Consider the following 12,962-nt stretch of genomic DNA (forward strand, 5'->3'; position numbering starts at 1 on the left):
ACCTAATTTCCATGTAGAAGACAGAATTTGGAAACTGGGGGACACACACACACACTACATTTAATTGTAGAATGGAGTTACTCGCCCCAAGCCACAGTCTGGGGGAACTAAGCAGGCCCTATTCACTCACAGTCCTGGTGGGAACCCAGTGGGCAGCTCAGGAGGTCGGGGCAGGGGCTGTGCCAGGAAGGGCCGAGGGCTCAGAAAAGGGAGTGGGGTGAACCTGAGACTAGCTGGTTTGGGGGGGCGCCTGCCTGGGAGAGAAGGACGGCCACGGTGCGCAGCGGCGGGAGGAGCAAGGCCAGAGGGAGCAGGGAGCCCAGTGGGGGGGGGGGGGGCGTGGTGCCAGTGTGTGCGGTGCCCGTCCCTGTCGGTGCTCCTGGCGTGAGCTCTGGGCGGAGACAGCGTCTCCCTGTGCCTTTCACTGTGGCGTCCCAGCGTGTCCTTCCCTCGTTCTCGTTCGTGACACTTGCCCCAAGTTTTCCCCCTCTGCCCCCTCCACCCCCGCACCCTGCCGACTGTGGGTCGTTCACACATGTTCTTTGGTCCCTTCTTCCTGCCCTTACCACCCCATCATTCCTGAACCAAGGCCAGCGCACTGGGTGTCCCAAACCCAAGGCCGGCGGGCTCCTGGAACACACTTTGCGGAAAGGGACGTGTGTCGTTGACACACAGCTCCCTGGGGTGCTCCACAGAGTGAAGGCCGGGTCGCGGTGGACGGGGAGCTGCCGCTGTTGGAAGTCTCGAGCGCGACAGCCGTTTCATGCGCCCTTTGTCTCCCTCCTTCAACAGCCGGCCTCGCCCGGGGGCCCCGACCCGGCCGCTCCATCCGTCCATTTCTCACCGCACTGGGACCTGGAAGTGCCAGTTGGTGGCCCCACCTGCCACCTGCGGGTGCTCCCAGAGCCACAGGCCCCCGGTGCCTTTGCTCACAAACTCAGAGAAATGTGTGACAAGGTGGCCTCCCCTTGTGGCTTTTGGTGTGGGGGTTCTTTTACTGCAGACGAAGGTGCTTACTGCTACCGTCTGTTTTCTGGGCGGTAGAGGAAGGAGAGACAGACAGGTCTGCCCTGTCCGCCAGCAGCAGCCAGCTTCTCCTCGCACGTGGTGGGGAGCCCTCTGAGCTGGCAGGGCACCCCAGATGACCGCTTCAGGACAATGTGACTGGGCCTCGGTGGGACCGCCCCCCACCCGAAGTGGCTGCTCCCCAGTGTATGGGGTTGTAAGCAACCTTTCACAAAAAAGCCCTCACCCGGGGAGCGGGGGGAACAGCAGGGGAAGAAAGGGACTGATGGTTCGGCCTGTGAGCAGCAGGAAGCCAGTCCTGGCCGGCCAGTCGGGGGCGGCCCGGCGGTCCCCTCTGGCCAGCACACTGCCAAGTCTGCACAGACCTCGGGCACAGCTGGCCGTTCTGCCCCCCGCCTCCCACTGCCTGCTCTGTGTAGGCAGGGGCCGTGTGCGTCTCATCCACCCTGCAGAGCTGGGCCATGCCCAGCACTTAGTAGGTGCTTGCTGAAGAGTGGGTGTGGGAGGGCAGAGACAGAAGCACAGCATTCGGGACAGCTGCGTTCCGGTCACGGGAGAGTTCCGAGACAGCGTCCTGGCATGCGTTGTCTCTCTGGGTGGGACAGACAGAGGTTCACACCGGCAGCGGAAGGTGCGGCGCGGGGGGCGCTTTTTGCCAGCCAAGAGTCTGGCTGGAGAACAGAAGAACAGAGGCAGCTTCCCTCCCGCTGAGGCTGCCTGCTCTCAGTGCCCCCCTCCCCACGCGGTTGCTGGGCGGCAGACTGGCCAGGCCTCTCTGTCCGGCACTCCCACCCTCTCAGCGCCTCCTCAGTGGGGGCCGATCCCAGACATCAGACTCGGCCTGCTTGGCGCAGCTCCAGTCCATGGCCTGTGTCCTCTGGCCAGAGGCTCCGCTTCCCTCTCTCCCCACCCCGGTTCTAGGTCAGCCTGCACCTGCAGGCTCGTGAGGCAGCTCTGCCCGCCCTGCCAAACCCCACGCAGAGCCTCGGGGTTCCTCGCAGGAAGTACAGCCCGCCCTGACCCCGTGGTCTCCTCCTGGGGCCCCGCAGTCTCAGAGCCTTCCTTCAGCATTCAGCAAGTGCAGGGCCACTCTCCATGTGAGTCCCGCAGCCACAGAGCAGGGACAGTGCCTGCGCCTGCCTCTCGGGGCGCAGGCACTGATAACACGCTGCAGTAAGTGTGCGACCTTGTGAAGCCAAAGACCTCGGGGGAGGCCAGCAACCCAAGGTCTTACCTGCCCTGCTCCCGTGACCTCTGACACTCGGGGTGTGCTGCCTGAGTCTGGAGGCCTCTGTGCCCTGCTGGGCTACCTACCTACCTGTTGGTCCGCGTGGCTGATGCCCCCACATCCTAGAGCTCTGGGCCCGAATCTTCCCAGTGAGCCTCCTCTGACCAAGTCGCCCCCTTCAGCAGCTGGCGGCCAGCGCCCCAGGGCCGGCCCAGTCTTGTGTGTGGCCCCTGTGCTGCCACCTGGAGGTCCATGGAGGCAGGGGGATTCGTCTGCTCCGGTCGCTACATCCCAAGTCCCAAGGCAAGTCTCCCAAGAGAAGAGGCATGGCTCTTGCCCCACGAGGGGCCAGGCCGTTTCACTCTGTCCACTCCTTTCCCATGTCCACTCAAGACAGATATCCACACTTTTCGGGCCTCACCCGGGTGCCCTGCTTTCTACATAGCAAATGCCCCAAACAAGTCTGAGGGTGCGAGTGAACGTCAATGCTGCAGATGTTACACCTGCCGGGCCGGGAGGCCTGTCCTCACCTGACCCCTCCGGGTCTACAAGGAGGTGGGCTGCCCCTGAGAGGGGCCACAAGAGAGGGGGCATTGCCACAACCCACCCCAGTCCAGGGGAACCCTCCCAGGCGCCCGAGACAGCCCCCGGGGCTTCCAGGTCCCGGAGCTCTGGGGCCTGAGCTGTCTCGCCGCCGTGCCCAGCTGGTGTGGTTCTCCTCTGTTCCACTGCAACCCAGGCCCCACAGGGCAGGTGGTGGCTGGGGACGCCCACCCGACGTCACACTTCCCTTCCAGCCTTGGAATGGAGCGCAGCGTCTGACCGTGACGACACAAACTCCACGGAGGGAAAATGCCTTGTCGTTCCCCCAGGCGATGCTCACCTGCAGGGCCGCACCTCCGGGTCGGCAGCTCCAAGACCTGCCTCGGGTCCCAGAGGGAGTCCGGTGGACTAGGGCAGGAACATCATAAACGCCCGCTGACACGCAAGTGGGATGTGGGACACGCGGCCTGTTTCAGGTGTCAGCAAACTGAACCACACGTGTTATTTTTCCCAGTGGCAAAGAGACATGTGCCTTAGCTTGAATGAAACAATCGCACTGAGCACACTTCATGCCTCACGCAGCCCTCAGGGCAATTTTATAGAGTCCTCTCACCACACTTTTAAAATAAGATTTAATTTATTTATTTTAGAGAGAGGGGAAGGGAGGGAGAAAGAGAGGGAGTGAAGCATCACTGTGTGGTTGCCCCTAGCACACCCCACACTGGGACCTGGCCTGCAACCCAGGCATGTGCCCCGACTGGGAATCAAACCGGCAGTGCTTTGGTTTGCAGGCCTGCACTCAATCCACTGAGCCACACCAGCCAGGGCCACCCCACTTTTTTAACACTGGGAAAACCCCAAGTTTGTGGAGCTGGGGTGCTGCGTGGCCTCCTATCCACGTGGATTCCAACCCACGGGGCTCGACTCCAGAGGGCGAGTCTGAGCTGTCATTGCGACCACCTGTGCTGGGCGGGCCACCACAGGTGGGTGTGAGCCCGGAAGAAAGGCAGGTGTGGGTGAGGGGAGAAGCGGTGTGTGTGAGTGTGTCTACGGACGGTGGTGAACTGGCAGGTAGGCAGGTGTGGACACTGGTGGACATTGACACGTGTAAGTCAAAGGTCAGGCTTTAAAAATGCTGAAAATTCCTGCCCTTTGTTACTAAATACCAGCAATATGTGGTATTTGTGTGTGTCTGACTTTGAACACCTTAATTTCTTCTGTTTGGGCACTTAAATACATTAACAGAAAACAGCGTCTTCAGCGAATGTAACTTTTAGTGACAGTCAAGCCTGCGTTTGAGGGTCATCTGAGGTGAGAACAAAGCCGTCCTCAGCCGGGTGGCAACCCGCTTGTTTCGTTTGCTACGAAAGGCGCTGTGGTGCGGGAACGTCCTACTCCAGCCCCAGCCGGGGGCTGGGCAGGCTGCGGGGTGCTCCTCGCTGAAGCCGAGGTGCCGACCTGGGAACACAAAACACGGCGGGCGAGAGGCCACCTCGGCCCGCGGTGCTCACGCCCGGCAGACGTCATGCCCCGCAGCTGGGCGGTCGGCTGGGCGGCTCTCGGCGCAGAAGCCTGGTTTAATTAGGTTTGGCATTTGACAAGTATTTTAGGGTTTACCCACTGCCTTCAAAGAGCGCCGGGCCCAGGGCCCAGAGAGATTAGGAAACAAATTAATTTTAAAGACCCTTCTTAGGGAAACTAAAAAGCCCTTAACTTGGACCACACTGCTCATACCACAAACGCTGCACCCCGGTGGCCCCCGCTGTGCCCCTCCAGCCCGTTTGGCAGTGATGGGCACAGACGTCTTTCTCCCTCCCTTCCCCCTCCCCCAGGACGTGTTTACTGATTTGAGGGAGAGAGACAGCGGTTGGTTGCCTCCCGCGTGCGCCCCAGCTGGGCCCTAAGTGCACCGGCCGGGAATCAAACCTGCAGCCTTCTGCTGTAAGAGACAACGCTCCAACCAATGCGCTACCCCGCCCGGGCACACTCGTCTTCTAAACAAAGGACAGACCAGCCCTCGCCTTGGTCCGGCCTCTCCCGTGGCTCTAGGTCAAGTCTAAAGTTTGGTGGAAGCGGGAAGCAGACTCAGCTCTGCGTGATCGCGCTGCGGCAGGAGCGCCGCCGGCGAAGTCTGCCCTCGCTGTCGGCGTGACCGTGGGCCCAGTACTTGTCCTCTCTGTGCCTCGGTTTCCTTTTTTTGTAAATGGGGACGATGCGGAATCAATGTCGCAGCGCGGCTTGGAGAGTCAGGGAGCACAGCACACAGAGACCACCACACAGCACCGGGCCCACAGCGAGTTCTGCGCGAGCGTGGGTGTCGTCTCCCCGCCTCCGCCCTCCCGGCGCCTGGCCCCTCCGTGCTCGCTCCAGCCCTGCTGGGTCGGGCAGGCCCCAGACCGCCCCCATCCTGTTCCTCTACCGGGAACACTCGCATCCCCAAGCCCCGCCCTCAGTCAGCTCGGCCCGCCCTGGGGTGGGCGTGGGGGGCGTCTGTCCACCGCAGGCCTGGAGCCCCAACCGTGGCTGCCGGCTGCCCGGGGCTGGGGGGCGCGGCTGAGTGCGAGCGTCGGAAAACAGCCACGAATCTGCGGTGCAAGCGCGCCCCGTGCCGCGTCCGGGTCTCGGATGGAGGGCCACGGTTTGGGTGCAGACGCGCCCGGGCCGTCCTTCAGGTTTCTTCGTTCTCGACCTGATGCTTGAATTTCACCGGCGTCCTGAGCTTGCCCTGCGGGCGCCGCGCCGGGAGGCGCCTCTCCGGGCCCCGCACCCTCCAGCTCGCACGGCTGTGGCGCCCGCTCTGCCCCGCCTGCGCGCGGCTCCCAGCTCCGGCCAGACCCGGCCTTCCGCGCGCCCGGGCGCGCCCCGGAGACCCCGCGGGCGGCTGTGAGCGGCAACCTCCGCACGTGGGCCGCCTGGTCTGCAGTCTGTGAAGCGAAAGAGCTGCGAGGCACCGCCCAGCGCAGCGCAACAAAGCGCCGCGCGCGTCCGGGAAAACAGCGCGGCCGGGCCCGCGCGCGGGCGCCCCCTGCCGGGCGCTCGCTCTGACCCCGGGCACCGCGGGACCAGGGCGCCGCTCTGCGGGCGGCTCCAGTGCCGCCTTGCCGACGCCCCCAGACAGCTGCAAAGCGCCCCCGCTGGTCCACGTCCGAGGAGGACCGGGTGTCGCCCCCGCAGCACTCGCTCGCGCATGTCACAGACGAGGAAAAGAGCCCGGGGAGACCCGCCGCGGGGGCGACGTTTCTCTCGACTCCGGGCTCTTCCCGCTGCACCGCTGGGCCAGCGGGGTCGACGCGGGAACCCGGATCCCTGGGCGCTTTTCCCCGAGGGCGTCTGATGTCTGCCCCACCGCCCCCCAGATTCCAGGGCTACCGCCACCACGGTGCCCGGGCAGCCAGAGAGGAGGCGGGGGTTCTGGCACCTGCGCTCCGGCATGCAGGTGAATCTCCGCGCACCCCTCCCGTCACAGTTCGCACCCCTCAGCCTGGGGACTAAAGGCTCTGCTCAGATTTGCAGGGAAATGGGGGCGACACTGCCCGGAACCCGAATCGGTCCCTTTCCTTCCGTCCGCACCCCTAGAAGACACAGCCCCCAATCCACTAAACTCCTGGGGACAAAGATTCGCACTCCGATCACTCACGTCTGGAGGGTTTGTTCATTTGTTTGTCCCTGGAATGGGGTGAGGAAGGCTGGCCGGCTCTGAGCCAGCACCTAGTAATCTCACCTCTCGGGGTCTCTGGGCTTCGGCTCCCAGGTGCTGCTGGTGCCCCCAGGGCGCGTCTCCTGAAGGGTCCAGCTGCTCCCGGGGCGGGGCGCTGCGGACAAACCCAGCAGGGCCCTCCAGCCCGGACGCCCCCACCCCCACCGCATGCAGCTGCTCCTGAGCTCGGCTTCCTGGGGCTTCCCAGGAAGGGGCACTTCCCCTGAGGACTCGTCCCTGCTGCAGTCGGGAGCAGGCAGCAAAGGACGACCCCGCAGAGGAGCAGAAGATACGAGCATTCGGTAAAGCGGGAAATTCCGAGCCGCCCCAGCCTACCGGGCCGGGTGGCCAGTGCGCAGACCCGCGCGCTAGGCGAGGCTCCTCTGGCGGGACCTGCGGCGAGGTGACGGCTGCGCAGAGCCCTGTGCGTAAAGGGACGCTTGCGACTCGGGTCCTGCCTAAAACAAAACCCCACGCGCCGCTGAACCGGGGTCGCTGCAGAAACCCCGCGGGCTGGCAGAGCCGGCTCTGATCCAGAGCCGTGGGGCTGGATCAGAGCGGGCAGGGAAGGTCCGGCCATCTGGCCCAGGAGCCGCAAGTGGCCCCAGGACCAGGTTCTCTGCCGGAACCCCGCTCGGTTGCCGGAGTAACGCGGGACGCGCGCCCAGCCTGCGGTGCAGAGCCGGGGCGCTAACACAGGAGCCCCGCCTCCTCTGGCTTGCTGACCGCGCGCTCCGCGGCGGCATTTTGGCCGCGAAAGCGCGGCGCCCTGACGCCGGGGCACAGCCAGTGAGAGGTCGAGGGCGTGGTGGAGGCTGGCGCAGGCAGCTACTTAGGGCCTCGCAGCCCCGCCGGCTGGGCTCTTTCGCACCCTGCCTGGCACGCGCGTCCGGCCCGCCGCAGCCACGGAGTGGCGGGTCGGCCGCCGGGACGCAGTATGGTGACCCCGTGCCCCACCGCCCGGGCTGGGAGAGGAGACAACGACCAGTACCTGCGTGCCCCGATGAAAAAGAGCAGGCGCCCGCGCTTCCGGAGGAAGCAACCGCTGCAGCCGCTGAGCCCGTGCCTGCTCCCGGGGGACTCAGGCATTTGCGACTTGTTCGAGTCCCCCAGCTCAGGCTCGGAGGGCGCGGGCAGCCCCGCGGCCCCCAGGAGGCGAGGCCCTGCCCAGCAGTCGGCGCAGCTGGATCTGCAGACTTTCCGCGACTACGGGCAGAGCTGCTACGCCTTCCGCAAGGCGCGGGAGAGCCACTTCCATGCGCCGGAGGCGCTGGCGCGGCAGCCGCAGGTGAGCACGAGTGGAGTCCCGGGCGCGCCATCCCGGGGCCCGGCCGCGCCCCTGCAGGAAGGGGGTGGACTTTACAGATGGAGCGAACTGGGCCTGGAGGGCTTAAGGGACCTTTTCGAAGCTTCCAAACTGGTTGTGGGGACGCAGTGGCACGCAGGGGAGTTAAGACGGTTTCTAGGATGAGTCCGGATTGCTATCGACCCAAAGCAAGGTATTTAACAATCCCGAGTCTGTTTCTGGCTCTACAGGGTGGGGAGCCCCCACCCCCACTGAGTCGCGGAGATGATTACGCGAGGTACTGTGATACGCGCTCGGCACAGCGCCAGGAGTGGGTCCAGGCGTCCTGGCGCTGCGCCCAGCCCGGCTTTTTTCGCCGCAGCGCGGCCCGGGCTTCCCAGTTTACACGCATTTAGCCTTTCCCTCTTCCTCCGGGGAAGCTCCCCGGGTGGCCGTGGCCCGTGATTTCCGCAGCTCCTCTCTGCCCTGGGCTCAGCCACCCGCCTCCCCCTCCTGCCGACAGGTGACCGCGGAATCCCGCTGCAAGCTGCTCAGCTGGCTGATCCCCGTGCACCGCCAGTTCGGCCTCTCCTTTGAGTCGTTGTGCCTGGCGGTGAACACCCTGGACCGCTTCCTCACCACCACGCCTGTAGCCGCGGACTGCTTCCAGCTGCTCGGGGTCACGTCCCTGCTCCTCGCCTGCAAACAGGTACCTGCCTGCGGGCACCAAACTCCCGGCCCTTCTGGCCGCCGGGTTCTCCAGCGCACGCGATCTAGGGACGGGCTCCCTGAGCTCGTTCTGGCAGAAGTTTGCGAACTTACGCGCCCACAGCCTTACCTGCACAGTCACTCCCAGGCTGCAGTCAGTCCCCAAGGTCACTGCCAACAGCTCTTGGCAGTGTCGCTGCTCCAGTCCCTTTAAATGTTCTCAAACATTTCTTCAGTTGGGCAGCAGTTAGAGAAGACGCGCGGGAAGCCCAGCGCAGGTGGCTCAACTGGAAGTAATGGCCTCGTGAAGCCCCTGCCCTCTCGCTGGCAGGGATGGGGGGGAGCCGCGGTTTCTCCCGGGTTTGAGGCTGGGGTGCGCCCTGGGCGCTGGAGCCTGTGCACGCGGGGGCTGAGCGCCCTGTGCCGCAGGTGGAGGTGCACCCGCCTCGCGTGGAGCAGCTCCTGGCCCTGTGCTGCGGCGCCTTCTCCCGGCAGCAGCTCTGCAACCTCGAGCGCATCGTGCTGCACAAGCTGGGCTTCTGCCTGGGCGCGCCCACCGTCAGCTTCTTCCTGGAGCACTTCACACACGCGCGCGTGGACGCGGGGCAGGCCCGGGTCTCCCAAGCCCTGGAGGCGCAGGCGCTGGCGCAGGCAGTGGCAGAGCTGAGCCTGGCGGACTATGCTTTCTGCAGCTACTCCCCCTCCCTGCTGGCCATCTGCTGCCTGGCGCTGGCCGACAGCGTGCTCCAGCTCCCAAGCCCCGTGGACTTGAGCCTGGGTGAGCACCCCGAGCCGGAGCTTCAGGACTGCCTGGGCAAGTTGCAGCTGCTGGTGGCCATCAATGGGACCTCCCTGGCGCACGTGCTGCCCCTCCAGATCTGTGACAAGTGCAGCCTGTCCAAGAACTCGAAATAAAGTTGGCCCTGGGTCTCCGTTCAGCTCCTGGGGCCGGGCCCCTCCTATTGCTTTGAGAGAATGCAGTGTCGGCCTAAGGAGAGGAGCGCCAGGCCCCGCGTGGGCACCGGCTGGTCCTGTGGGCTGTAGACAGTGTATGTGTGATACCCGCGTCTGGTCACTTATTTGCTGAGAGCACAGGAGAGAGCTGTCTTTGCCCAATAAACAGGCTGCCTGTGTGTCCTGGTGTGTCTGAATGCTGCTCTTGGGCTTCTTTGTCACATGGAGGGATGGTGAAGGCCTCTGGGCAAGAAGGCAACAACGGAGGGGCCCTGCCTCCCCTCCACCCCCCTCTGCACTCAGCAGTTGGCATGTCTGCAGGGACACCAGGTCAGAGAGGCCCACGTGGAGTCAGGGTCACCTGAAGGCCTGCACCCTGTCCCTCTGACAGCCCCTCCCCCCCGCCATTCGGGAGGCTGAGGCCAGCACACCCCCAGGAATCAAAGGGGTGCTGGGGTGTGAGGCCCACAGAGCCGGCACCAGCCCCTGCTGCCAGCAGCCCGCACAGGTGCACTGGCCGAGAGGAGGCTGAGCCCCCGGCAGCTCACAGGTGCTGCAGATCGAGGCCTTGCGGGCAGCCACGGCCGCTGCAAACCCCGCCCTCACCCTGCAATCAGATGGCTCTGCAGTCGGGCTTCTCTCCCACACCTGCTACCTGGGAGCGGGGTAACAGCAGCTCGGCAGCAATCAGGGCTCTCGCGGGTGCCCCGTGCACTCAGCGTTCCCTGTTTCTGTCTGAGGCTTCTGTGAGGGGCAGTGTCTAGCACCTCGCTCTCCGTGGGGGACCCTGGGCCGCGGGGGGTTCAACCGTGGGGCAGCGGAAGGAGGAGAAGGCAGGTGGTCTGCACTGCCCTCGCTCGCCCACCCGCAGCCACTTTGCTCAACTCCCACGCCCCTCCCCCAAGTCTCTGCAAGTGCTCGGAAGGCGCTCCTCCTGGGACAGGAGGGGCGGGTGGGAGGCGGCAGGATGCACTCGTTAAACAAACGGACTCCGGGGTCCGTGTGCCGGGCGACCTTAAGCGAGTCTAAGCCTCTCCTGTGACAACAGGAGCACCAGCGCTCACCTCGGAGGGCTGAGGCCTGGGTGTGATGCGATGTCCCCTCACACCCCCAGCACGGGTCCCGGCAGGTTGCGAGTCTTCCAGGAGGCTGGTGGTGGCCTGCACAGGGAGGAGGGGAGAGGAGTTACACGGAGAAACACTTGGAGACAGAAATATGGAGCTGAAGCAGCCCTGGCTGGTGTGGCTCAGTGGACCGAGTGCTGGCCTGAAAAACCAAAGGGTCGAGGGTTCAAGTCCCACTGAGGGCACATGCCTGGGTTGCAGGCCAGGTCCTCATGAGAGGCAACCACACACTGATGTTTCCCTCCCTCCTTCCTTCCCTTCCTCTCTCTCTAAAGATAAATAAAATCTTTTTTAAAAAAAAGAAATAGACATGAAGCAAATGCAGGGAGATGTTGCCAGTTGGAGGTGAATACACTGTTCACGGTTCTGTTCATTCAAATTTCCTGTATTTTGGGGGGGTCATGTTCTATTGCATTTAGAACTAAATGTGTGACAAGTAAGCAAAAATAAAAACAAAGCACATTTAGAGGCTTCTCCCTCGCACTTCTTCCCGCGCCCTCCAGTGCTGTCCAGAGCCCGGTGGGCCTCGCTCCGAGTCCCTCGTGGGCCACTCTCCCCATGCGTTTGCTGCTCTCTCCAGGAGCTTGGTCCCCCTGGGCTCAGGGGGAGGGAAACAGTGACCCCCAAGGTCTTTGAGGAGAAGCTGGTGGGTGATGGTGAAGAGGAGGAGGAAAATCACATCGTCTCTGCCAAGTTCCAAAGTGTCTGGAGCCCTCGGCCTGGCTGTGGTGGGGGGAGGGGACCGGCCCTTCTGCGAAAGAGTGACCTTGGGCAGTGCGGTCCCGGCCGGCATCGCTCCATCACTCAGCCCAAACTGGAGTCACCCACACTGGGAGTCCTGTAGTCACGCGGCCCAGGGCCCCTGCCACAGTTACTCTAGTGCGAATTTTTATGCACAGTGCCCGTATGTTCCTACACAATTGAGGGAACTCACTGGTGGAAAACGAGCTTGTTCTGGAAAATCGTTGATGGTCTCCACGTGCAAAAATCTCCCCAAAACTTAGCTAAGGGCCCCCCTACCCCCCTGTTACAGGCTGGGAAGTTGGGGAGGGGTGGGGGAGGGGCGGGCCAGCCGGCAGCCGGGCTGCTGGGGAACCAAGGGAAGCAAGCGCCAGAGCCAGGACGGGCTGTGGGCATCGGGAGGTGCCCAGAGAAGGCTTCTTAACACATTAATCTCTCCACACACACCGAGAAGCACCAGTCGGGACCTAAGTAATCTCATCCTCACAGCGACGCCCCGAAGTCCGTGTTACCTCTTCCGTACACACCTGGGGTTCACGGACCTGGTTCTGATGCTCGGGCCCTCGGAACCTACAGCCTCGGCTGGCTACGGTCAGCGGCATCGCCCCCGCTCCAGCCGACTGGCCTCGCCCCCCCGGGTGGCCGAGTGGACAGACGGACCCGAGTCTCTAAGTCGACACGCGCTCTTGTCACTGTGAGGGGGTCTCATTTATTAAACCCGGATAAAAAGGGTCTTTCATGACTAGAACCAGGCATGGGACACCAAGGGCCCAATTTCAGACGGTGGCTCCGACGAGATGGGTACGCGTGGTCTCGAGGGACGCCCCTTTTTGGGACGGGTTCGGGCAGGCAGCCGCCTCGGCGGGGGAGCCGCCACCCGGAGTACCGAGGGGACAGCGGACAGAGACGGGCTGCAGGGGCTGTGGGCCTGCCCGCCGAGGTGGTTTCCCAAGCCTGAGGACGGTCCGTGGGTGTCATTTTGCCCTAAACGGCCCCCTTTCAAAGGCAACGCTCAGGCGCTGCCGCCGGGAGGAGCGGGGCCGGGGGCGCGGGGCTCCGGGCCTCGGACACCGCAGATCCCGCGCGCCCCCGGGAGTCTCGGGGATGAGGGACGGAAACTGTTCCCGCGAGTTCCCGCCGGGGCTCCACGCCCCGCCACGCGCCCCAGGGCAGGGCTGACGCTGGGGCCTGGTTTCGGAAACGGCCCCTTTGCGTCCCGCTCTGCGTCTGGGTGCGAAGAAAATGGAACGAGAATCCGCAGCCGCGCATCCCCGCTGCCCAAGGGCGGGAAGCCAGCGCTCGCGGTCAGGGACCCGCGGGCCCGTCCGCCCTTCCCTCGCTCCCTCCCGCCCTCCCTTTGGCGCGGCCAGGAGGCGACGGCGCCAACCCTCCCCGAAAGGGCGCTGGCGGGCCGGGCCCCGCGCTCGCGGCTCCCGGGGGAAGCGGTTGCCGGGCTGGGCTGAGCGCCTCCGCCCGGCGCAGATTGTCCGCGCCCCAGGCGCCACCTCCGGCGCCAGCAGCCCCTCCCGCGCGCGGCCGCCCCCGCCCCCCGCGCCCCCCCGGCCACGCGCCTGCCCCGAGCTCCCGAGGGCTCCCTGGGTCTCCGCCTCCCGGCCGTCCGCGGGGTTCCCGGGCCGAGGCCGGCGGGCAGGCGGG

At 64.7% G+C, this 12,962-nt stretch overlaps 1 protein-coding gene across 1 annotated transcript; it reads left to right on the plus strand.

Annotated features, from left to right (window-relative positions):
• The first annotated feature begins 7,393 nt into the window (after positions 1-7,393).
• On the plus strand, positions 7,394-9,535 carry CCNO (cyclin O). The gene is made up of 3 exons (XM_037145103.2): positions 7,394-7,782; positions 8,303-8,488; positions 8,917-9,535. Exons 1-3 carry the CDS (start codon positions 7,432-7,434, stop codon positions 9,400-9,402), a joined length of 1,023 nt encoding a protein of 340 aa, XP_037000998.2. The 5' UTR covers positions 7,394-7,431; the 3' UTR covers positions 9,403-9,535.
• The last annotated feature ends 3,427 nt before the right edge of the window (positions 9,536-12,962 follow it).

This window comes from Artibeus jamaicensis, unplaced genomic scaffold (genome assembly GCF_021234435.1).
Source record: "Artibeus jamaicensis isolate MK-2021 breed Jamaican fruit bat unplaced genomic scaffold, CSHL_Jam_final scaffold_369, whole genome shotgun sequence".
Lineage (NCBI taxonomy): Eukaryota > Metazoa > Chordata > Mammalia > Chiroptera > Phyllostomidae > Artibeus > Artibeus jamaicensis.

Bases quoted from the DNA above. Each gene is read 5' to 3' on its own strand.
- CCNO (XM_037145103.2), top strand. From the start codon at position 7,432: ATGGTGACCCCGTGCCCCACCGCCCGGGCTGGGAGAGGAGACAACGAC. The intron at 7,783-8,302 runs GTGAGCACGAGT...TCCTGCCGACAG, and splicing joins CGCTGGCGCGGCAGCCGCAG to GTGACCGCGGAATCCCGCTG. The intron at 8,489-8,916 runs GTACCTGCCTGC...CCTGTGCCGCAG, and splicing joins TGCTCCTCGCCTGCAAACAG to GTGGAGGTGCACCCGCCTCG.